This window comes from Alternaria dauci, chromosome 2 (genome assembly GCF_042100115.1).
Source record: "Alternaria dauci strain A2016 chromosome 2, whole genome shotgun sequence".
In the NCBI taxonomy this organism is placed as follows: domain Eukaryota; kingdom Fungi; phylum Ascomycota; class Dothideomycetes; order Pleosporales; family Pleosporaceae; genus Alternaria; species Alternaria dauci.
In genome coordinates, this window is record NC_091273.1 from 4,535,988 (window position 1) to 4,560,614 (window position 24,627).

The 24,627-nt window shown below is 52.6% G+C and overlaps 7 protein-coding genes across 7 annotated transcripts; 4 read left to right on the forward strand and 3 right to left on the reverse strand.

Annotated features, from left to right (window-relative positions):
• Positions 1-797: 797 nt before the first annotated feature.
• On the forward strand, positions 798-3,640 carry ACET3X_003536 (uncharacterized protein). The gene is made up of 5 exons (XM_069448822.1): positions 798-2,000; positions 2,059-2,188; positions 2,238-2,305; positions 2,360-2,787; positions 2,838-3,640. The coding sequence occupies exons 1-5, from the start codon at positions 1,890-1,892 to the stop codon at positions 3,538-3,540; spliced, it is 1,440 nt and encodes a 479-aa protein (XP_069310083.1). The 5' UTR covers positions 798-1,889; the 3' UTR covers positions 3,541-3,640.
• A 1,203-nt stretch (positions 3,641-4,843) lies between these two features.
• ACET3X_003537 (uncharacterized protein) lies at positions 4,844-6,777 on the forward strand. The gene is made up of 4 exons (XM_069448823.1): positions 4,844-5,098; positions 5,238-5,520; positions 5,580-6,318; positions 6,370-6,777. The coding sequence occupies exons 1-4, from the start codon at positions 4,931-4,933 to the stop codon at positions 6,491-6,493; spliced, it is 1,314 nt and encodes a 437-aa protein (XP_069310084.1). The 5' UTR covers positions 4,844-4,930; the 3' UTR covers positions 6,494-6,777.
• Positions 6,778-7,444: 667 nt separating this feature from the next.
• Positions 7,445-8,038, forward strand: ACET3X_003538 (uncharacterized protein; the record flags this gene model as incomplete). Its single annotated transcript, XM_069448824.1, has 1 exon — positions 7,445-8,038. One exon carries the CDS (start codon positions 7,445-7,447, stop codon positions 8,036-8,038), a length of 594 nt encoding a protein of 197 aa, XP_069310085.1.
• Positions 8,039-9,378: 1,340 nt separating this feature from the next.
• On the reverse strand, positions 9,379-9,820 carry ACET3X_003539 (uncharacterized protein; the record flags this gene model as incomplete). The annotated part of the gene is made up of 2 exons (XM_069448826.1): positions 9,379-9,420; positions 9,482-9,820. 2 exons carry the CDS (start codon positions 9,818-9,820, stop codon positions 9,379-9,381), a joined length of 381 nt encoding a protein of 126 aa, XP_069310086.1.
• A 951-nt stretch (positions 9,821-10,771) lies between these two features.
• On the reverse strand, positions 10,772-13,330 carry ACET3X_003540 (uncharacterized protein; the record flags this gene model as incomplete). Its single annotated transcript, XM_069448827.1, has 1 exon — positions 10,772-13,330. The coding sequence occupies one exon, from the start codon at positions 13,328-13,330 to the stop codon at positions 10,772-10,774; it is 2,559 nt and encodes an 852-aa protein (XP_069310087.1).
• Positions 13,331-14,038: 708 nt separating this feature from the next.
• ACET3X_003541 (uncharacterized protein) lies at positions 14,039-15,752 on the reverse strand. Its single transcript, XM_069448828.1, has 3 exons — positions 15,522-15,752; positions 14,704-15,464; positions 14,039-14,655 (listed from the first exon to the last, which is right to left on the reverse strand). The coding sequence occupies exons 2-3, from the start codon at positions 15,314-15,316 to the stop codon at positions 14,393-14,395; spliced, it is 876 nt and encodes a 291-aa protein (XP_069310088.1). The 5' UTR covers positions 15,317-15,464; positions 15,522-15,752; the 3' UTR covers positions 14,039-14,392.
• Positions 15,753-16,810: 1,058 nt separating this feature from the next.
• ACET3X_003542 (uncharacterized protein) lies at positions 16,811-23,140 on the forward strand. Its single transcript, XM_069448829.1, has 5 exons — positions 16,811-17,010; positions 17,203-17,481; positions 17,530-22,385; positions 22,437-22,586; positions 22,647-23,140. Exons 1-5 carry the CDS (start codon positions 16,985-16,987, stop codon positions 22,841-22,843), a joined length of 5,508 nt encoding a protein of 1,835 aa, XP_069310089.1. The 5' UTR covers positions 16,811-16,984; the 3' UTR covers positions 22,844-23,140.
• Positions 23,141-24,627: the final 1,487 nt, after the last annotated feature.

A 24,627-nucleotide genomic window follows, 5' to 3' on the forward strand; every position in this document is an offset into this window, starting at 1 on the left:
CTGCCCTGTTGATCTCGGATGCTTTTTGCAGACCCTTGGCAGCCATTCGCAACCCATGCATTCTTGTCAACGCTCGTCTCATCGCTCGCCATCTGACCTCATCATGGAGACTAGGGGAACTGCCGGGTTATGTGAGCAGCGTTGCGTCGCTACGAGCAAGCGCATATGAGGCGAGAATGCGACACAATGTCTGGCAGTCGCTGCGGCGTCGACCCTTCTTAATCTCTGACCCATCCTGCAGCCAGCACGTACTTACTAAGACACTCTTATAAATATACGTACACCGTTCTGAGCAGTCGTAAGATTCTTGGAAGCATGGGTCGCTGGAAGAGGCCCAGTGGCCTCCACCAAATTCAGTGGGGCTGCGCTTCAAGCTGGCTTTGCCGATATGTTCCCGAGGCGTAGTCCTCAATGGTTTGCAGCCCCGAGGGCCCCAGGCTGGAATAACCATGCCAGATAGGAGGTCAAAAAGAAAAGGGATGGAACAGGATGCCACCTTGACCATCACCGCGCCGCTACAGGACCGTCGTCGCGTCATACCCGGCGAAGCCCCGTCGAACCCGCGCGCGTTCGACTAGAGGCCCCCAATAACCTTTGCGAAAACTGTAGTTCGCGTCTAGCTCAATCGAGATTGCCATTGGTTGAAGGCTTGCAATTGCCATGCGAATTGCTCGTTAGCCATGCGGCGCGGCCGAGATCACCATCGCCGCTGTGGTTATCATGGCCATGAGACATTGCAAGCAAGGGTGCTAGTTATAGTTGCTCGCTTGGAGACGCGGGCCCCAGGCAGGAGTGAAACCGAGTCATCTGCCCTCGCGGACCGTAAGGATCCAACGACCATTCGTTCCATATCGTGCTCCTTCGCATTCCTATGAACGACGCCACCAACGGGAGCTTCCTTCTTCAATGATTTGATCTTCAAAGGGACCCCTTGCATGAGACATACTCAAGTCCCCTGTATACATCACCAGCTTTATTGGCTGTCCAGCATCCAACCGGCTTTCTTTCCTTCATAAACAGGTTGCATCGTGGCGCACCTATCGCAGACTAGAGCAAGGCTAGAAGAAGAAGAATCAAGAAATGGTGCGCACACCGAGCACCTAAAGCAAAACCTAAGCAACAGAGTTCTAGTCTATCTTGTTTCAGCTATCCGCGATGCAAGGCTGTTTTGCGGGGTACCAATCAAACTCGAATGTCGGCAGAGTGCCCGTTGCCACCACACCATGTTCATCTTGTCGACCTGTTCCTCAATCTGTTCAGCTGGAATGTAGGGACCGGCGATCGCACAGCCTTCATGACTTGCTGTCACCCCGTCGTGTGGATCCCCGCGGCCCCCGCATTGTGGTTCGGAGTCGAGTGTGTACATGATAGGTTACTCTCTTAGTTCAGCACTGTCGATTCGAAAAAGAGGCGCTGTTAGAGACGCAAGTACCAATGTATCATAAGGACCGAGGGGGAGTAGCTCTTACGCAGCAACCATCACACCTATCACAGCAGGGATTCGAACATGAACAGGCTTACCTGCCGCTAGTTGCACGACCCCAATTTTGATCCTCCATGCGGGACAGCAGGGGTTGCACCATGTGTCGTAGCCTCGTAGGGAGGGCAACGCACGCATGTCATGACTTGAACGTTCGGCACGAGAGACCCACCGTTCAACGTATTAGACCGCTACACCTCCTCGTTCGATGCAACCTCGTTTCCGACCACGATTCGGGTCAGCTGTGACATTGTCTCTTGCAGGTCCAACCTCATTCTTTCCATATTGGCGGGACCATGTAATGGATTTTTATCGCACCTAGCTACACTACCTTCATCGACCTGGATTCGCTGACCGACACAACTTCGGTTCCGCCTTCCCACAGTATCTTTCGCTCGAGTGCGCAACCATGAGCTCCGGCACGCCTCTTTCACCAGATCCAAGACACCATCCAGACAATGCGAATCTACCAAACATCAACCAACCTGCGACAATCCGCGGTGTCACCATTGCTTTCCTGGTACGTGCGACGATCGAGCAAGTATACGCCCTAGACGTCTTTGTACTGATTCTACCAGTCACTCGCCATCACTACATTGAGCTTACGGTTACTGTTCCGGATCAAGGACCGACTTTGGGGTTGGGATGACGTGTTTGTGGTACTCGCCGCCGTTACTAGTTTCATCGGAGACATCATGGTTTGCATGAGTATGCATGTCCATGTTCAAGCAATCGAGGCGTCACTAACTGTCTACAGTGCCACAGGATGGTCTCGGTCTGCACTTGTGGACACTTGATTTCGAGCATCTAACATTGTATTTTAAGGTACTACATCCCAGCTGACATGGCTTTCAGGTTCTAGACTGACATTTGTTACAGCACATATACTCGACAAATGCTGCGTACACTGCAAGTACATCACTAATCAAGCTCTCTATCCTACTGCAGTTTCTCCGTGTCTTTGCTGAAGCCGCACCTTCAACGACTCATGCTCAATATCGTTTCGCGCGAGGCCTTACTTGGACCATGATTGTCATATGCGCACTCTGGGGATTAACTTTCCTCTGTCTCGCGCTCTTCTCCTGCCGTCCCATCGCCAAGAACTGGGATGCAACACTAGAGGGCACATGCGTCGCGTGGGGCAGCAAGAACCCTGACGAATTCTTCGGCGTGTTCCTGGGACATGCTGCCAGTAACTGCGTGTTGGATGTTCTGGTCCTTCTTGTACCTGTTCCTTTCGTAACCACATTAAGGATTGCAGGTAAAGGCCGAGCAGGCTTGATTGGCGTCTTCAGCTTAGGCTGTGTGTAAGTGGACAGCGTGCCTTCAGAAGACAATCGTACTGACAATACACCAGTGTGGTCATAGTGGCCATCTGCCGCATGATCGTCATGTCCGTCAACAAAGCCGGTACCGAACCTATTCTTGACATGAGTTTCCATACGCCCATGATATACATCCTCGCCGTTCTCGAAGTCAACTTTGCCATTATGACGGCTTCCATACCCATCTTCTGGCCCGCCATAGTGACACTGGCATCCAACAAAATCTTCGTCGTCAAGGAAGTGCAGATACATGTTGAACGTGTTACCAGAAACGACAGCTTCGACCCCAATGCCGGTGGCATTAGCCTCGATGACCGAAAGGTATCTTCGTCAGGCGGAGAAAGTAAGATTGGTGTCATCACAACGATTTCTGATCAAACACCTCGGAAGTCTGGCGAGAAATCGTCCCCCAAACATCACTACAATGAATCAAGTCATGCTTCTTCCCCTCGCTGTCCAACGATTGGAGGCTTTGGAGGTCGGAAACCAAGCAGTGACTCATGTGTAGGCCGAACAATCGGCGTGGATCTCACCGGCCGTCCCAGTCAAGACTCCATACGACACTTATACCGCGTTCCGAGCAACGAGCACCGGAGTTCAAAAAGCCTGACGCAGAGCGAAGGTGACGACTGGTTCATGGAGATGGACAGAGCGAATGCACGAGGACAGGTGACGACCACGGTCCAAAAATCTTCGATTCCGTTTGAGCACATCAAGATGTCGGACAACAAGTAAAAGTAATCGTATCATCGGGAGGAGGGATGGAGTACATGTCTTTGCTAATGTCTTTCACGTGATACCCTGCAGCAATGCAATCTGCAACATGTCTTTTCTTGTACGTAGCACATACATAGATGAGTATGTAGTAATGTATTCAATCAGTCAACAAAACCATGGGTTGGGCATTGATTCAAGTTACTCACGTGGATCCTTCGGTCTTGGTACGCGTTTCGAGGGTTGGTCGGCCCGCAACCACATATATCGGTCCGATGAGGCCACAGGATGAAGTCGATTGCTGACTCAATCGCCCATAGTTTCCCCGCAGAGATGCCTCACAGATTGGATCTCAACACAATCGCGCACGGTGCTGTTGTTCGTGTTCCTTCGTGTCGTTCCGCTTGCCACAATCTCTCCACTTGCATGAACATGGATGCTGTCAGCTCGATCTGGACGTATTCACCCGGGCGCCTGTTGCTCATTGGTATCGCTTCTTGAGCGAGACTAGCAGCGCGTTAAGGCCACCAACATGGCCTCGTTGGCGTGGTTCCCTGCTCTATGCTGTTGACGACCTACCTAGCTAGATACTTGCAGCCCCAAAGTTGAATCAGCATATGGGATAGTGCGTGTCCCTACCGCCTTGGCAGTGAAGTATTACGAAATGGATTCCGATGCTCGGATACAGTATGAGTCTATTGTCTCGAGCATCGAATGCCATACCGGTGATCGTGTGCTCACATGCTAATTCGATCCAGCAGCTGCGGACAAGCTCCGCGTGGCGCCAGTACAACTAACCTTTTTGGGCGACGCGCAGGTGCTTCGGTCGCCTGCGAGAAAGCATGGCAAGGCTTGAAGCTGAACACGACTCTTGCTTTTCAGGGTGTTCTCGCAGACTCTCAGGCAACAGTTACCGATCGCGCTCTTCGTCACCTAGGAGCCACTGGGATCTTTATTCCCGAGAGCTACAACTCCCGAGCGGCGGAAGCCGCGCAATCATGAAAGATTTGCGGTAGTTCAACCTCTCGTGATCGGTACCTATTCCCGGCGGAGATTGTACCTACTGTATCGATCCACAGCTAGTGGACCTCTGCATCCTATACCTCGGGTATTGGAAAAAGCTTTCGCCTCTCGTGAATGGTTCGTTGACCTCTCAGATTTACACCAAGCCCGATGCGGCTGCTAGCAAGGTGATCACAGGGTCTTTTGTGGTGAGTGGCACAAACGCAGTACACAGGTAGCGAGCAAAATCTAGTTTCGGTGTGAACCGTGGGACCCTTAAAAGCTTGTGCGGTTCGTCTATGAAAGCTTGTCGCTCTCGCTACGAAACTCTTACCCTTCTATTGTGCCGGAAGATCGTGACGCAATATCCTACTGAGCGCATTCAGATCAAGTCCCACGCGACATTATCATGGCCTCAGCCGCAGAATTCCAGCCTGGTCTATACAATGCGACTGATGGGAAAGGGGACATCGAACGTAGAGGCAGCGTTGCGAGGACAGAGAAAGGAAAATGGGAAAGGCTATGGCCTGTTATCGCATGCGGAGCTGGACTTTTCAGCGACGGCTATCTTAACAACGTACGCAGAAACCGACCCAGAAACCGACGACAGAACATTTCCCGACGCAACAGCACCAATTCCCATCCTAAGCACCACCACTGTACACGAACCGAAACTAAGAATATGAGAATGGGAATGCTAATACAAAGACTTGTAGATCATCGGACCGGTCAACACGATGCTGAAGACGATTTACCCAGATTCGTATGCGAACTCTTCTGCTCAGGCAAATGTCGCGAGTATAACTTTTGCTGGCACAGTCGTAGGGATGTTGTTCTTCGGCTACACATCTGATCATTTCTCAAGGAAATGGTCGCTGTTCACTTCGACCATCATCATCATACTTTTCGCCATCCTAGGAACGGCGTCATATGGAGCAGGCGGGAGTCCGAGCGGGCTATTGACGGCGCTTGTTGTGTACCGGTTCTTTCTCGGGGTAGGCATGTCCTGCACAAAACCGTATTTGTTCGCATGCGATGGATTTGCTGACTTGTGATAGGTATCGGCGGAGAGTACCCAGCGGGCAGTGTCGGTTGTGCAGAATCTACCGGCGAGCTCAAGCAGGGCACACGGAACAAATGGTTCATCCTCTTCACCAATGTGCAGATTGATCTGGCCTTTTTCATCAGTGCCATCGTCGCTACTGTCGTCGTCCTTGCTACAGGGGAGAACCATCTACGCGCTGCCTGGCGCATCTGCCTTGGAATCGGTATCATCCCGCCTCTTTCGCTACTCTACCTCCGATTGAAGCTACAAGAGCCCGAGGCGTTCAAGCGGGAGTCCCTGGCCAAAGCGAAGACACCATGGTTGCTTATCATCAAGTACTACTGGTTCCGACTCAGCATTGTCAGTATCATCTGGTTCATCTACGACTTCAGTGCGTACTCATTTGGTATCTATGCGACGTCTATCTTGGCCAACCTACTAGGCGAATCGGCGCCGCTATGGAAGAGTCTGGCATGGAACATCCTGATCAATTTCTTCTACATGCCCGGCTGCCTTGCGGGAGCTTTCGTTGCAGACTTGCCTTCCATGGGCCCTAAGAAGACGCTCTTCATCGGCGTGACGCTGCAGGGCATCATCGGGTTCATCATGGCTGGATGCTATCCCTGGCTGAACAAACCCGAGAACGTTGCCGGATTTGTCGTGGTGTACGGGGTTTTCCTTGCACTAGGCGAATTCGGTCCTGGCGATAATATCGGTTTGGTTGCTTCGAAGACCTGTGCAACTGGGATTCGGTACGTCTCTTCACCACCTTTTCATTTCTCCACTTTCTAACATGTTGACAGCGGCCAATACTACGGTCTCGCAGCAGCTGTAGGCAAAATCGGTGCGTTCGCAGGATCGTATGCTCTCGATGCACTACAGAAGGCCGCAACCCATTCTTCGTGGCGTCTACTCTTGCCTTCGTAGCTGCTGGTCTGGTGTTGCTGCTTCCGCATATCGGCCAAGATACGATCGACCAGGAGGACGTCAAGTTCAGAGAGTATCTCACCGCGAACGGATATGACACAAGCAAGATGGGCCTTCAAAATGGAGATGCGACGCGTATCGAGAATGATGAGAATGGCGTCGTGCCCGTTGAGCAGATGTATGGGAAATAGGTCCAAGGGTGGCTTGGTCTGGTGTGAAGACGATGTTCGATGGTGACAAAGACTTGTACGAGTACCTAGGTTATTCAAACTTACTAATTTCCGCTACAAGTCTTATGCCTGAAACATGCCGAAGTGCTATACCAAGGAGCCGCATGCACGACTTGGAGCAGATAAAAAATTCTTGATTACCAGACATCCCTACCTAGGTAAGACGTTCTGGGCTTAGTGTGCTTTCACACAGCCGAGGCAATTTGTAAGGCCGGAGATCTTGGAAGCTACTTAACAACCCACGTCACTAGCAGCTCCCCACCATGCACGACAGACGACAGATATACCAGACCTCAGCCCGTTTGATCTTCGCTAAGCCGCCTCAACCTAGACTAACCGTGCGTAATGGTATTATACAATGAGTGCCCGGAGCAGCTTACCTCACGTGCAATTGGGCACATGTACCTAGGTATCTCGGACCTTCGTCAGCCAAAGCAGGCTTAAATTGAGACACCAAGCCCCGTCGGCAATATGGAACTAGGTGGAATGATACTGGAACAAGCCGTGCTATCCCCACAAGAAGGATGAGATGGCGTCTCCATGTGGGCTCTAGTATGCCTGGAAGCGTGTAGTTGACCCCATTGTCCGGCTTCGATGGGAAGCGGTACTAAAGAGCGGCCATTACCCTCTCTTGATGTGACTGACGAAGCAAATTGACTCAAAATTCTCATCTCATACACACAGAATCATCGTTTCCGACCTCGGAACCTCACTATCCACCATGTCTCCCGCAGCCGTAACCTCGACCCCTCCTACCACAGCACCCCACACGAACGGAAAATCTTCTACTAAACCAATCATAACACCTTCGTCGACGGTCGCCTCACAAATCCCCGCTTGGGTTCAACCTGACCTATCCCGTCTCCTCCGCGTAGAGCACAACCCAGGTGCCTTCACTTCGCGCTCAGTCTCCCTCGTCAACCTTCCCGCAGGCGCAGTCTTTGCCCGCATCACAAACCCCACGCCAGCCACGGTAGCGTACTCCTCCGTCCAAGCTTCACGCGACCTCCACATTGAGCTCAACTGCGACCTCGTCTACATAAACCACAGCTGCAAGCCCAGTCTAGTGTTCGATATGCAGCGCTGGGAAGTAAGGGTCTCGGAGGACGGAGAGGGGCTGAAGGAGGGTGATGAGCTCACGTTCTTCTATCCGAGTACGGAGTGGAGCATGGCTCAGCCCTTTGCGTGCTTGTGTAAGACGGGAGAGTGTGCGGGAGAGATCAAGGGCGCGAAGGATATGAGCGGGGAGGTTTTGGGAAGGTACTGGTTGAACAAGCATATCGAGGAGATGCTGGCTGAGAGAGATGGGCAATAGACGCCTCTTTGAGGTCTATTGTAAGAATGTATGTGGATGCAAGCTCTGGAAGCCTGAAGTGTCGGCTGGAATACAGTATCAAAACCCCTCACACAATACGAAAAGAAGACTGGCATTGGTTTTTCTTCAACTTTATCAATTCACTACAGCCCTCTCATACGTAATCATCTTGAAGGGTTCTGGCCTCGTCATCCCCAAAGCATCTATACTCTTTCTGCATTTTTCGTGACAGCTTTCCACAAACACACGCTAGAAAATACACTGTCTTCCACAACATCCCCGTCTTCACCCCGCCATGATCGCCCTAACACTCTCAAGAGTAACTCCCTCAAATCCATCCCCAAAGATTTCTCCATCCTTCATCTTTCCCTGCCACAGCGCCCCTTCCTCCTGACTAGCCTTAACGCCAATAGCAACCTGCTGTCCGTTACCAACGCACGCTTGAATGCCAAATTCATACTCGCTACGAGCATATGTATGAATATCGAGATGTGCCTTTTGCGGACATTCCGGGCCTAGTGAGAAGCGAAAGACGGTATGGCGAGAAAGTTCATCGGCGATACGGGCCAGGACATCCACGGCGTCGGAGAATGTGATACACAGAGCGAGGGTTGTAACGATGGAGTGGGCTCCGAAGGACGTTTGTGTGATGACCCATACATGGCTGGGGAGTGGCTTGGAAGAAATTTCTGGTGTTCCGGGAGAGGAGATTGGGTCTCGAAGCGCAGGTCGAGGCCGCGATGGTGATGATGGTAGTGCAGAGAGCGGTTTCGATGTGGTCGAGGGAGATGCCTTTTCCATGCAAGATTCCGGGATGCGTATGCCCTTGGGTACGTTCAGCCTTTGTAGAGTGCGGAGTGACGTTTCTTTCGACTGTTCTCTTTGCTTGTCGAGCTTCGCTGTGCATATTTCCTCTTTGGCCGCGTCCTTGGCTTTCAGCTTGTCGGCTATGCTCAATTTGGGCACCCTTGCCAGCAGGTCCTTCAAGTCGTCAATCTGTTGTTGTTGCTCCGCGGTGAAGGGATGTTCGGTGCGCATCCTCTCTTCGAATGCTTCTCTCAAGAGCCGAGTGCTCTTCCTCTCCTTTTGGTACGGGAACATGACTTGAAAGAGTCTGGAGATGTGTACGGAAATTCGATTGCTGGAAACACACAGCCAGTACAAAATACGATGGCGCAGTTCGGCATCGAAGTGGTAGTGGGATATCGTTTAGTTTATGTTGCGGTTGGCGGTTGATGAATAAACCAATGCCGTGAACTGTTTCCACACCCGCTTGCTAGCAAGCTAGGAAAACACCACATTGATTATTGTCGTATCTTGTCAAGCCAAACGAGGCGAGATCATTTGTGCGCAGTCTCCGGATGTGGCACGTCAACATCGACCTAACACAAAAGTCAGTCCCATCTTCTCACACCCATCCCTTACATTTCACACTCCACATACCTCTCCATACTGTTGTCCGCTTTTGTATGCCGTCGGCCGTCTATCATCCATTTCCACGCTCCAAGCACCACCTTCTGCTTCTTCCTCGTCTTCGAGCTTTCGATACTTGCTCTTGGACCCAGGTATGCGAATCTCGGCGTTCATGATTGCGGCTTTCTTCTTTCGATCGCGTTTGTTCTTGCAGAGGACTAGACTGATGATGAGACAGAACATGCCAACGGTGGCTAGGACAGAGAGGATGATGACGATGACGAAACCGCGCTTCTGAGTATCATTTTCGAAGATGGAGTTACGGGGAATGATACGATGAGTCTTGGTGGGGAACGGCATGGAAAACATGCTCCAAGCGACGATATGATGTTGGAATGTGTAAATTACGGTATCGTTTAATTGTAAAAGTAAGAAAGACAGAGATGAAGATGGCGAAGAACAACAAACACGCAGGACACCTACGATATAAGCATGTCTCGCCCCGTCTCGCGATACCCACACAGCCTCCTCCTTCTCGACACCGCTTCGCCCACTGTCCATGATCTCCACCGGGATTACACGTTCCCCATGACTCCGCCGGGCCCGCCTTGAAATAGCGACTTGCGTTGTGCGGTGCCTCCTGCCAATCGCAATAACAACGTGTCGTGCGAGCATGACGTGGCTATGTCCGTGTATCTAATTCTGACACTTGGACAGTAACTGTCGAGATTGTTGTGTGAGAAAGCGAGGTGAACGTGGTGTACAAGGAGTTATGAAGACGTGGGAATGCGGAATTATGCAGTCAGGGTCGGTGGTAATGAGTCGAGTGTGTAGGCGGCCTTGTGCAAAGCTCAGATCTTAGTCGGTAAGATGAGATGTGGGGACCCTGTTCGTGTTCATCAACACATTCAGGCTCGCTGATTCAGCGGCTACCTCGGGACATGAGATATGTAATACAACCTGACGACGTTTAAATCCTGAGCGATCGTCTTCCGCACAGGAGACCCTTTCATCTTAATTCAGGCTTTTCAGATTTTACTTGCTACGAAGCCATCACATTTTGTCTAAGCACATAAATCCAACCGATGACAACCATGCGCAAAAACATGTGTGTTGAATTGATAAAATCCGCGACCGACGCCAGAAAATGCATGAGCACATGCTATGTACAACTTCGTAACAACACCGACCATCATGCTTCATAACCTTCCTCCATTCCCAAACACCTTCATTACCGCATGCGAAAAAGGAACGCCGGCCGAAGCCTAGACAACACAACATAACCATCATATACAACATCCCCTTGGGTCCCCACCTCCACTACATCCTCCTATAGTTCTCCGCCAACCCCTCAAACTCATCCAAATTCTCCACGCCACCGCCCGGACACGTCCAATCCCTCTCATATGCCTTATCCGGCAGGATGCCCGCCTCGCGCCCCCTCCTATAACTCCACTGCGTACTCGCCTCCGTCTCCCAAGTCCAGTAGAACCAGCCCCAGCCCGCCTCAAACGCATCCATCTGGCCGACAGCAAATTGGTACAGCCACTTTTTGTACTGGTCAGAGTAGGTGCTAGGATCCGCGTTGGCCTGGTCACATGAGCACTCTGATGATTCGAGAGGACATTGCGGGGCAAGGACTGCACCGGCCTTGTCCGAGGCTTGCAGCGTGCCTTCCCAGCGCGTGCCCGTGTTGACGTTGTTGATGTATTGCGTGCAGTCTGTGTCTGCTTGGGACCATTCTCCGCACATGGTGGGGCCGAAGCCGGTTTCTTTGTTCATGGAGCGCTTGGACTGCTGGGTCCAGGCTTCGCAGGCAAAGTTCAGCTTGTCCCGGTGTTTGAGCTTGATTTGGTCCGTGTTGAAGATGACATATTGGTGCACGTCGAGAAGGAGGTCGTCGTTGCCTTGCAGCTTGCCTTGCCAGTTGTCGAGGCCCATGAAGCCGTCGCCGAAGACGATGATGCCTTTTATGCCGTCGGCGCGGATTTGGTCAATGGCCTTTTGCGTCCACTCGACGACCTTGTCGGTGTCGAGCTCCACGTTACGTGGCTCGTTGACAATGCTGTACATGGTTACTAAGTTTTTGTAGCGCTCTTGCGCGAAGAAGACGGAGAGCTGGTGATGGATGTCTAGTGTGCGCTGGCCGTTCTTGTCGCCGTCTGTGCCATTCAGCCAATTAATCTGGCCTTGGCGTCCAGAGTGGTTCCAGCCATTTTGACTGCCCGGTGCGCCGTGGAGATCAAGATTCACGCGCAGTCCGTTTTGGCGGCAGTACTCGATTCCACGCAAAAGGTAGCGCCATGAGACTTGGGGTACGTAGACATCGTCATCGTAGGTCCTTACTATCCAATAACCAAACGGGAAGCGGACATGGTCCATGCCAGCCTCCCTAATCTCAGCAAAAGTCTTCTTGGTGATGAAGGTGGCGTAGTGCTTCTCCAACGTGTCTTTGGCCTTTGCGGGCCCAAGCTTGGCGAGAAATGTCCATTCATCCACTACGTTGTCTTTGGATCCATACTGAGAGAAGTAGGAAGGTGTGATGAAGGGTTCCAGATTGAGCCAGCCACCGACGTTTACGCCACGTATGGGCGTCTTGCCGTACTCGAACGGGTCTGAGAGCTTCGGCACAGAAGGGTTTGCTTGGACCTCGTCGTCCCAAGTAGAGTTGAGACCGATGACGGGGAGGCCGCCAACGAGTTCATTCGTATAGGTGACGTTGAAGTCCTCGGTATCGTACCATGCCCACGGGTCCAGGATGCCGCCTCGATCTGCTTCCGGTACGCTGTTGGGGTCTTTTCCAGCTAGATTGTCTTTGTTTGGCCCTGACGATACGGCAGCAGACGAGCTCCCTTCGCCTGTCTCGTCGTTCTGGCTTCCTTTGCTTGAATGCAGAACAGCTACGGGTATGATGATAGCGAGGAGCACCACAACGCAGACTATGCCGAATATTAAACGTTTTTTGTTCTTCTTCCTCCGTGCCAGCTCCTCCTCTGTGTACACTGTTGGCGGACCACTGCCTGCGCCTCCACGCTTCTCCATCATATATCGGTACTCGGAATCGTCGTCGTCGATGCGGCCCTCTTCGGCCAAAGGTCCACTAATAACGCGCCGCTTCTTCTGCTCTGTGCGGTACTGCTTTTCTTTCCGTCTCCGTTCTCTTCGCTCTTCGGCTTCCGATGGTGTGTACTTGGGCTCTGATCTGCGTCTTCGTTCCTCACGCTCGTCTTCTGTGTATGTTCCTCTTGTCCTCTCATGCTCATCGTCGGTGTGGCTTTGCTTCAACGCAGCAGCCTTCCGCCTCTCTTCGCGCCGTTTCCTAGCCTTCTCTTCGAGCAGGGCGGCATCGCTCTCTGCAGCGCGTCGTCTAGCCTCCTGCTCCTTTTGTTCCCTCCTCTTCTCTTCTCTCTCCTCCTTCAACCTCTCCTTCTCCAGGTTCTTTTCCTTCCTCCTGACTTCCTTCAGATATTCGTCGTCATAGTCGTAGCCTCCCCACCCTCCCGCCTTCTTCGCATTGGTCTTGTCGAGCTTCGCGATCGCATCGAGACTGAGAGGAGCTGAGCCTCGACTTCCACTCCCACTGCCCTTTGACCTGGAATTACGCCGCGAGCCTCGTGCTTGACGCGGGGCCGGGGATTCCTGCTCTGTGTCGCTTTGATGCCTCGACGGCCTTCTTGGCTTGGGAAGTAGGTCGCCCGAGGAGTCTGTCGCCCTGTGTCCTTTTCTCCGTCTCCCCTCCTGGTCGTAAACTGTGTTTTCACCTCGGGACTCTCTCCGCCTGCGTCGTTCAGGGTCTACGTCGCCGTGGGATTCTCTGCGTCGTCTTCGTTGGTCGCCTTGCGGTCGTCTGCGCGACGCGTCACGCTCGCGGTCGCTCATCGGAAAAAATGATGGTCGTGGTTATAGCAGTGTAACGAAAGCGCGGTGTAGAAGCGTGGGGCTAGCATGCACTTGATAGAACGCCTGAAAAAGCGCCTAAAGAATAACAACTCGCTCAATGGGCTCTTCCAGGTCTCGGGCGCATGTGAATATCGGTAGCGAATATGTATAATCGGCGGCTGGGCACATGCACGAGGTTGGGCTTGCTGGGGTGTTGGTATCGTTGCTGTGGAGACGTGGTGTTGATAGCGTGCCTGACGTGGCCGAGCACTGGGCGCCACAAGCCGCTTGGATAGCCATCTTGGAAAGCGCGACAAACCTGGACACAAGACGAGGAATCGGCCTTGTGTAAATTTTATTCATGTTTGACAAGGCGGATGTCACGGTGATGATGCTCTCAGCGAATACTTGGAGGACTTGGTAGCAGAAAGGCTGCGTATGCCTCTGTGGCTATGTCACAAACACAAACAAAGTGCAAGAGACTTTCCTAGAGACACAAGTACATGTTGCACACTGGACAGCATTCGATGAAAAATGCCATAACGTCATTTGGGAATATCATGCCTGGACGAAGCCGAGAAGACCCTGCCTCCAAGATTAGCAGCGGCAGGGAAGATCTGCCCACGCGGCCGCCCACTCGCTTGGAGATGACATCACTGCCCCTGTCATAATCTACAAGCTGTGTGCGCCTCCACGCTCCGTGGGTATCGAGCTTGGAAGAATCATGATGATGCATTGTTGAATGTGTGTGTGTGGTATCATAGCTGGAAATGTACAAAAATAATGCGCCGTTGGTCATAGGGGTCCATCCTGACCTTTACCCTTTTCAGCCAATCAAGCCTGTGAAAGCCCACCCGTGCCTCTCTAATAAGCCGGCCTTCGGGTGATAGTGACGGTGTAATGAGGGTACCGTCTCTACAATGCCATTTCCAGATTGCCACCCAAGCGTAATTATGGACTAGCGTTGACCGCACCACGCGGCGCGGCAGTCCTGTCGGAAGTGGTGGTACATGCAATTCTTGGTGTGCGAAGCGATTCTCGCAGATTTGTAGTTGGAGCCGTTCACGAGGCAGAAACGCTCTGTGAGGACCCAGAAGTATCGGCAGATGCTGTCTCTTTGCCCTTGTCTGCTGCCTTCTTCTCATCGTCGCTGTAGAGACCGTGCTCGTAGATGTAGTCGACGACCTTGTCGGGGATGTAGTAGCGGATGCTCTTGCCCCTCTTACGGAAAAGACGGATCTTGGTGGAGGAGACGTCGTTCTGGATGAGTTGCGGGATCACGCGGATATTCTCCCTCCACTGCTGGAGCTGGACGAGCGCGTCGTCTGTGCATGTTAGTGGTTGTAGAGCACTATGCTTTAAATTCAACACACCAATATCGGTACCACTGCGCTCGAGGATGAAGGCGCCATAGTGTCCCAGGATCCTGCTCAGATCCTCGCGAGCCCACAGGCCGGGTGTGCTCATGGTCTGGATCAGGTCGGCGCCTGCAAGCAACGCCACGTGAATCGTCTTCTTTTCGCCGTTCTCGGTCGCAATACCGCCCATGACCTCGTTGAGTTCGTGGTCGAAGTGGTCGAGTACCTTGACGGTTGGGAGATACTCTTTGTGCAGCGGCTCCCATGGGTCAACGCCAATCCAAGTCGAGCTGTCTGCTACAGCGATCCTCGTCATGTTGATCCGGTGTTGCGCGGAAGCCAATCCAGCTTTCTTGTATGCGTCGCCGACGGGGCTGAAGAAGCCGCCTACGACCTCGAAGTCGGTTTCGAACTCGCAGTAGTCGGCTGCCTCTTCAAACATGCGCAGATGTAGGTTGGTCGGCGGGGAGAAGGAACCGCATGATACGAGCACGAGGGGCTGCTTGTTAGGATTTGACAGCGTCTTCTTCAACCGCTCCTTGGGGAATGTATAGTTATCGAGCGACATGGCTTCGACGTTGGGTATTCCGGCGTCGAGCAGGATATCGCGGTTATCTGTCGAGGACATGGCAGCGACGGCAATTTTACTTGTTGCGACGCGCGGGCGGATGGTGAGGGGAGACGTCGCAGGGGTGGGTGGCCGGCTATGTAGTGGTGGACTGTGGAGGTAACGTCGGGGTCGGGTCGCAGCGACAGGTAGGATGTGCGTTGTGTTTCTAAAAGGCAAGGTCAATTGCCGGCGGGAGGGGAGCATTTATGAGTGAAAGGCTTACGAATACCGCGATAAACGGGGTTACCGGGAGACTACTAGGGGACTAGGCAGTAGTAAGAAGGGACTCGATAGGAACCTGGTTATGACGCGGGGGCAGCGAGGCGACACCCGATGGAACTATATTTCCAGGCAGCCGGCGCAACAAGACGGGCCAGGTGAGACTGCAAAGGTGGGATGTGTCTGAATCGGACAGAGGGAAACAGGTGCACAGGGTAATCCGGCCGTGGAGGAGGGGGCATTTTGTGCCATTTTACGTTTGCTTCTAGGCGGCCGTCGAGACGAGACGCTGGAACGCGGGCGGCGGGGTTGCCTATCCAGGGTTCGTCTTTTTGCTTGCAACCGCACTTCTCGCCGTCCCAGAAGCCCAGCGCGCCAGCCAAACCTGAGCCGCAAATTTTGTGTGGCGCCCGCATATGAAACGCCTTTTGCTTCCGAACAGCCGCCAAATGACAAGCCATGTGTGCAAACTGCTCGACAAGTGGGAGACCTCACGTGGGCGTGTCGGCATTTCCCCGACCCCACAAGTTGGGTTTTCGTATTAGTCTTCTTGGGCCCAGGATCCATGTGCTGAACAATCAGCATGCTTGGCCCTATAGCGGACAGCATTGCTCGTCTTGGAACGGAGTTGCGCCTGACCCTGAACCTGACTTGCGACTGTAGGCGCTAGGAATGACTAGAGATGGGCTGATTACTCAATAGGGAGCCCTGAAGCGAAGTCGGAGGGCAGCGTTGCTGTAGGCGAACATGACCAGAAAGTGAATCAAGTCTACTATGTGTCTGTGCTATGTAGCATGCTGAATGTTGGCGTGATTAATTGTACGACAATGGAAGACTGCATCGCCCGAGAGTCGTGACAAAAGTCTTTCTCGCCAACGTGTGCGGCCATAGACGACTTACTGAGAGGCGCTGATAACAACATAGCCAGCAGCGCCCTGCGCTCTGCTTCTTCCACACACGCTCCAGGCTTGGAAGATGATTCAGCCTCGATACTTTCGTCCCAACTCAGTCGGACTGGATCACGCGGGATGAAGATGGAGAGCTGCAATCACCAACCTGCTAGAGAGAGAGAGAGGTAATGCAAGCATGTACAGGAATACAACAGTATGTCGTCAATTCACCGGGGAAACTGCGATGGTGCAGCAAAGGACGCGCGTAGTGAGTACCAAGGTGAGTACTAATGGTGAGTGCTCACACGGCGACTGCTTCCTTCTATCGATAACGCAAAAGGCGCTAGTCAGGTCACGTAATTAGCTCCCTCAGGCATGCAGGTGGGTATCAACGTCTAGCATTCGCCAGCGTCACTACAGTATTACCATCTCTTCCTATTACCCAGCACACTGTCAGAGCAATACACTCGTTTGCTCTGTTTGCCTGGACCCCACAGCCCCGACCGCCGCCACCGCCTTGCCCGTGTTTGCACCTACCGCACTCGCTTGAGCACGCACGCCTAATGGCGCGTCCTTGATGGCATCCAGAGGACTTCGTGAAAGGTAAATACCTTCCCACTCGACCCTTGGCTGCTGCAGTTTCCTTGCACCCCACGCTTCAACACCATCGACTGCTGTGCTTTCCAACAAAGTCTCACGTTGCTTTGCCGAAACAGAAGTGCTGCACCCACCGGGGCCACAATCTGCGCGCATCTCGATTTCACAAGCCTGTATTCACAATCTCATGTCGTCCAGAGTCACTCGCTCGCAAAGGCGCCAGTCTGCCAACACAAACGACAATTCAACGCCCGCACCTCCCCCGCCCGCCGCCCTCCCGCCGCCCGCACCACCTTCTTCACGCAAGAGGAAGACTTCAGCACGAGAAGCCAGCCCAGAGCAACTCGACAGCGCAGAAGCACAACCAAAACGCGGTGCTCGCAGCAAGAGAGCCAAAGTCGACACTCAAGACCCGCAGCCTCCACCTGCAAACAAGGCCAAGAAAGCAAAAGGCAAAGCAGCCATGTCTTCATCTGGGTCTGTGCCAGCCACTCCAACGTCACACCATGCGCTGACCAAATCCAGCCCGCCATCAGATCCCATCGACGAGAAGTCGACGCCACAACCCTCGAAACGATCAAAGAGTAGCCGCAAGAGCAAACCCTCTAGCGCCGCCCAAGACGCCGATACGCCTTCCACATCCCGCCGAAGCTCACGAAAGTCCAAGGCCGAAGACGACACCAGCATGGACGATGCACCCACCAACAATGCCGAAGAGGAGACGCGCCCGTCTGGCGAGGACCACACCAGCGACGACGAGAACGGCGACGAACACGGAGAGCGATACGATGACGATGACGACGACGACGACGACGATGACCCCTTCACCAGTGGCTTCCTTGGGCGCAACTCGCACAGCCTGTCTGCGCTCAGGCAGCTTACCGGCATGATGGCGGGCACAACACAGCGTTTGCGGGGCATCTTGGACCAACTACGGTCGCCAGACATGTCCATACAGCTGATTGCGTTGCAAGAGCTGTCCGAAGTACTCCTCATCTCCACCGAAGACAACCTGGCCGGCCACTTCTCCCCCGATGCTTACGTCAAGGAGTTGGTGAGGCTCATGCAGCCGAACGAGTTCACAATGGAAGAGAACCCAGAACTCATGTTGCTGGCTTGCCGATGCTTGGCCAATTTGATGGAAGCTCTGCCTCAAGCGACCGCCAACGTCGTCTATGGTGGCGCCGTGCCTGTCCTCTGCTCAAAGCTGCTCGAGATCAACTTCATTGACTTGGCAGAGCAATGTCTGAGCACGTTGGAGAAGATCTCTGTCGAATTTCCAGGAGTAATTGTACGAGAAGGCGGTCTCACAGCCTGCCTGACGTACCTCGATTTCTTCGCCACAAGCACTCAGCGAACAGCCGTCACAACAGCCGCCAACTGCTGTCGGAACATTCCAGAGGACTCATTCCCAGTCGTACGCGATGTCATGCATATCCTCGAAAATATCCTGAACAACAACGATCAGAAGGTCGTGGAGCAAGGCTGCATCTGCGTATCAAGGATCGTGCAGAGCTTCAGACACCAGGAGAGCAAGCTGGAGGAGCTGGTCAGCCCAGGACTTCTCAAGGCGATCCTGCGACTCCTCCTCCCAGGCAGCACAAACCTCATTGGACCCAGCATTCACACCATGTTCCTTCAGGTCCTTGCTTATACGGCCAAGGCAAGCCCACGTCTGTCAGCTGAGCTTTTGAAGACGAACGTGGTCGATACTCTATATCAGATCCTCACCGGCGTGTCGCCTCCTAGTGGCACGGAAGACGTCGCAGCAAAAATCGACTCTGTAGTCATCATGCAAGCTCTGATTCATCGGCCCAAGGATCAGGTTTTCGAGACATTAAATGTCATCTGTGAACTGTTGCCTGATGTCTCCACCGACGGCCTAACGTACCTCGATGATCTCTTCGATGCAGGTTACCCTGGCGACGACCTTCTTCCGCTATCATCTAGGAACAAAAAGACTGCGAACGAGAAGCGTGTTGAGCTGCTGGAAGATTGCAAGGCAGAGGTTAAGCGCTTCGCTGTGATCCTTTTACCGACTCTGACAGATGCCTACTCGAGCACCGTCAACCTCAGTGTTCGGCAGAAGGTGCTTACCGCCCATCTCAAAATGCTGTCGAATCTAGACACCGATATTCTAGAGGAAGCCCTCCGGCCCGTTCCATACGCGTCGCACTTGGCGTCAATCTTCACTCAGCAAGACCATCCATCTTTAGTTACCTATGCGTTACAGGCTGCTGAACTGCTACTTAAGCGACTGGAGCCCATTTACCGATACCAATTCTATCGCGAAGGCGTCATTTCTGAGATCTCACAACTGGCAAATCGCCCATGCAAGGCACTAGAAACTAAGCCCAAGGACCCGAACTCAATAGTTGAGGTTGAAGCGGCAGCTGAATCAGGCGCTAGCACTGTCGCATCTGCTGAACACGAGACTGAACCACATTCGAGCGAAGGCGTGGACGTGGAAATGCAGTCCGACGATGGAGAGGAAGTAGACCCTGATGATGAGCGAAACGAGGACAACCACAACCGAGACGACGATGACGACTCAGATTCATCATCTTCTTCTGACCAGCGGGAACCACCACCAATGCCCAACGTCGAAGACATCATCACGTTCCGTGCCAAGAAGTTCATTGAGACTCACGAGAAGGACTCTGATAAGCATATACGCGACAAAGCTTCAGCAGTTTTGGACGATCTAAAATCGCTCGCTGATAAGATCAAGGCTTGCGTGGCTGATGGGAACACAAGCGACTGCATGACCCTGTTCACTCGGTTGGCTTCTTATTTCGAAGGTGACGCGTTGGAAAGCATTACAAGCTATGAACTCAAGACCTCGAAAATCGTCGAAGTGCTGTTGGATCTCTTTACGACCCCCACATCCAATAGGAAAGTCGACCCTAGGCCTATCTTCCTCGAAGCCTTCATGGGAGGTGGTAGCCAGAGCAAGATCAAGACCGCAAGTACTGCATCTCCAGCTACGCCCTTTAGTGTTTTGGTCCACAAGCTTCAGGATTTGCTCAGTAGGTCTGAACATTTCGACGTGATCACTGTTCACCAGAACATGTACGACAGCCGAGGAAGCGCGACTTCAATGCTCGCAAAGCAGCTCAGGCTAAAGCTTGTCGCCGATGACGATTCAGGCATTCCAAAGACATACAGGAACATCATGGTTTCCATTCACGCCATTGCCACATTCAAAGCCTTGGACGACTATCTTCGACCTCGCATCAGCCTGGCAGACCGACCACGGCCGTCCAAGTCTAGGGACCAGTTTCCATCTAGGGATCAATTTGAGGCCATGTACGCTCAAGCTCTTTCTGAAGGACATGCGCCTCCACCGCCGCACACTCCTTCAGATACAACAAATCGTGCTTCGAAGAAGTCTTCGCGGTCCAAGGGCGCTTCGGCCGACTCACCCCAACCAGGACCGAGCTCAGCTACGCGGGAGAAGTCCCGGCGATCAAGTAGGCGTCAACAGAATCAGCTTCCTCCGCCTCCGCCACCACCTCCAGCCAAGCCACAATCGCAAAGCAGCCAAGATCCGGTCGAATGCGCTGATGAAACGCAGCTTTCTGACGGAGATTCCATGGACGAAGACAGCGCCTTGAATGCTATCGTCGACGAACTCGACGACGAGCTGGATGAGGACATGCCAGATCCATCTGCTGTTAGCGTTGAAGTTGCATCTACCGGGCAAGCCACTGCTCGCGAGGAGGATGGAACGAGGATCGCCACACCAGTGCAAAATACGCCCGTGGCAAAACCACCAGCTGAGAACCGAACACCTTCGTCCCGTTTGTCAGCGCTACTACAAAGCTCGGCTGCTATGCGTCAACAATTGGGCGGCGCGGCAAGTGCACTTTCATATGCTGCTGCTGTGCAGTCTACCCCTCAAGACTGGCATATCGAGTTTAGCGTGAACGATCAACCACTTTCAAATGAGACGACAATCTACCGCGCTGTACACTTCAGCCAAGCTCAACCACAAGATGGATCGCATCGCTCGGTTTGGAATGGCATTCATACTATCAAGTTCAAGCGGGTCCAAGGCCCTCCACCAAGCGAGCCCAGCTCCTTGACACCGCCTCCAGAGTCACAGTCGGACGTCTCCGGTATGCCAGCCTCGCTTGACCAACACCCTGTGACGTCTGGCATCCTGCGGTTGCTAAGTATACTCCATGGGCTGAACTCCCACCTTGATGACATTCTGCTTGCGGACAAAGAACAAGTCAAGCTGAATGCTGAGCCACTCTCACAGTTTGTCAACACGAAGCTCACAGCAAAACTCAACCGTCAGCTGGAAGAGCCTCTCGTCGTAGCCAGCAACTGTCTACCCAGTTGGAGCGAGGATCTAGCTCGCTTCTACCCATTCCTGTTCCCATTCGAGACACGTCATCTCTTCTTACAGTCCACCTCGTTCGGCTACTCACGGTCGATGACGCGCTGGCAGAACTCGCAACCCACAAGCGACTCACGCGATAGCCGACATAGGGATGAACGACCCTTCTTGGGCCGCCTCCAACGCCAAAAGGTCCGCATCTCTAGATCTCGAATCCTGGAATCCGCAATGAAGGTGATGCAGCTGTACGGGCATTCAGCCAGTGTCCTGGAAGTTGAGTACTTTGAGGAAGTCGGAACCGGCCTAGGGCCCACACTGGAGTTCTACTCCACTGTGTCGCGTGAGTTCTCGAAGAAGAAGTTAAAGCTCTGGCGAGAGAACGAGTCCAACGATAGTGACGAATACGCTTTCGGTAAGCGAGGTCTTTACCCGGCTCCTATGAGCGCCAAGGAAGCAAGCACCGAGAATGGAGAGAAGCGTCTTGAGCTGTTTAAGATTCTGGGCAAATTCGTTGCTCGCTCTATGCTAGACTCTCGCATCATCGATGTCTCTTTCAACCCGACTTTCTTCCGCATCAGCGACGGTACTAGTGCAGCAGTCGCACCCTCTCTTGGAGCCATAAAGGCAGTTGACGAAGATCTAGCCAAGTCTCTGCTGCTGCTCAAGCAGTTTGCCGATGCAAAGAAGAAGGTCGAGAATGACAACATGAGCGCAACAGCAAAGTCCGCAGCCCTACAAGATATCGTCATCCAAGATTGTCGGGTAGAAGACTTAGCTCTGGACTTTACACTTCCAGGCTATGGTTCGGTCGAGCTTATTCCAAACGGTGCGGACACACCAGTCACAATCGAGAATGTTGACACGTACGTGGATAAAGTCATTGACTTCACGCTTGGCTCGGGTGTACAGCGACAAGCGGACGCTTTCCGCGCAGGCTTTACAGAAGTCTTCCCATACTCTGCTCTCAAGGCGTTCACCCCAGATGAGCTGGTCATGCTGTTCGGCCGTACAGATGAGGATTGGTCGCTTGAAAGTAAGTTTCCCATCATCCAGCTGTTGATCATTGTTACTAACCACATCCCAGCTCTCATGGACTCTATCAAAGCAGACCATGGCTACAATCTCGATAGCAAGAGCGTGCGCAACCTACTCGCCACCATGAGCGAATTCAATGCACAGGAGCGTAGAGACTTTTTGCAGTTCATCACTGGTAGCCCCAAGCTCCCGATTGGAGGTAGGTCCATTCCTTCCGTGTTGCATGACAAGTTTCCTCTTTACTAACACTTCTCTTCAGGCTTCAAGGCTCTCACACCAATGTTTACGGTTGTGTGCAAGCCCAGCGAACCACCCTTTACGTCTGACGATTACTTGCCTTCTGTCATGACGTGCGTCAATTACCTCAAGATGCCGGATTACAGTACCGTTGAGGTTCTGCGCGAGAAGCTCAGTATGGCTATTAGGGAGGGGCAAGGGGCTTTCCACCTCTCTTAGACTGTCGAATGAATGGGTGGTGAGTGGGGAAAGTAGAATGATGGAAGCATGGTAGGAGTAGGACAGGAAAGAATACGGGATACCCTGGGGCTTTTTCGATACGGGGCGCCAGGAGATGTAGTTCAACGCTTTTCTTTCTTTTTTTGCGAGGACATGCATTGATTTAACGCTTTTAGCACGACGACGCTCGTGGGTTTATAGTATGCATTGTAAAGTTGGGAGATGGATGGGATGGCGGCGTCTCAGAGTATAGGTAGTTTAGTCTGTGGAATCCAGACTTTAGAATCGCAAAGGGACTTGTGATTTGATTCTTCTTGATGGGTTTGACTGTCCTCGGTATCGACGTTTTCTAGTCAGAGGGTTGTCTTTGGCATGTATCGGTTACTAGTCACATCATGGCTGCTAATGCGAGCCCGGAAGGTTATTACCAGCCTCCACAAAACTCGGAGAGGGTTGTATGCCTCCACGAGTCACAGGATAAAAGCGATGATTACAAGGTATGCATTGCTTACACTAAAACCACTTGTACGCTTTCATCTTCTCTAGCACAGCTCCCATGCATTACACCATGCAAATATGTATCCTCGACTAGTCGGTGCCGTGCTGGTGTTTCAGACTGCCTCCGAAGTATGAACGGAACGTTGGAACCGTGAATTACCCAGACCTCGTCTCCCACCTTGATCTTTGAAAACGATAAGCCAATACGACCTGAAGATGTTACGTAGAGTGTCTTTCGGTCCATCATAAGCCCACAGTACGAAGTGTATCTTCTAGGAAGTGCAGATTCAATGCCTGTTGCCCAGAACTCGCTCCATTCGGTGTCGGTAGGAAGATCGATGTCATTCTCCTCAAGCAGTTTTGCGCGCTCGTCACTCCGCGCAATAGTACCGCCACACAGTACCCGGGCAAATACTTCATTTGTTTGGTCGATTCTCACCGTAACTCCATTCTCGTTACAAGTGCGACGCCAGTCGTCCAGGGTCTTCTTTGCGCTTCCTGACCCTAGATGATATGTCCATATGGCCATGGCCTTTACTCGATCAACGAGAATCCCATGTGTTCGTACTTGCTTTCGGTCTTCCACCTCCAGCTTGCCAGAAAGGTTTCCGCAAGCGTTGAAGAGGTGATATTCCTCTCGCGCGCGCCTGAATTGGAATCGCGCATCGAATACTACGGAGAAATCACGTACCCAAGAGGGCAAGTTGAATTTCCCACTATGGAAGCCTTCACCGAGTAAACACTGAGGACTCATCTCGCTCTCTTCTAGTATCTTGCAAAATGCATCCACGTACACGTCTGAAACCTCCCTTGTGTAGTCGGGATACACTCCTGTCTTGACGGGTTCAACAAGTCCGAGGAGAGAGTATATCTTGTCTCGAGGATCGGAGCATTGACGATACATGTAAGCAAAGCTGATGTCGCCAAGTGTTTTGAACAGCTGCGTTCCGCAACGAGAATGTTCCAGTGTGATGATGAACCAAACGATTTGATGAACGAGATGGTTTTTACTCAAACCTAACGCATCGAAAGCGCCAACACAGCAGCTTCTAATGTGGCTCCGGATGTGTTCCCCCGTTTTCTTTTCGAACAAGGCGAATTTCTCCCAAGGGGTTCGCCATGTACCACATATGAACACAGCTTTGGCTGGGAGAACAGCCTCCTGTACTGTCCAAGCCCTGTGCCACCATGGGTTCTGGGACACGAGCTTAAAACCTTCCCAGATGGAGATGTTTTCTGCATCGTCAACATCCAATGTCCAAGTATCGGGAGATGTGTCTTTGTGA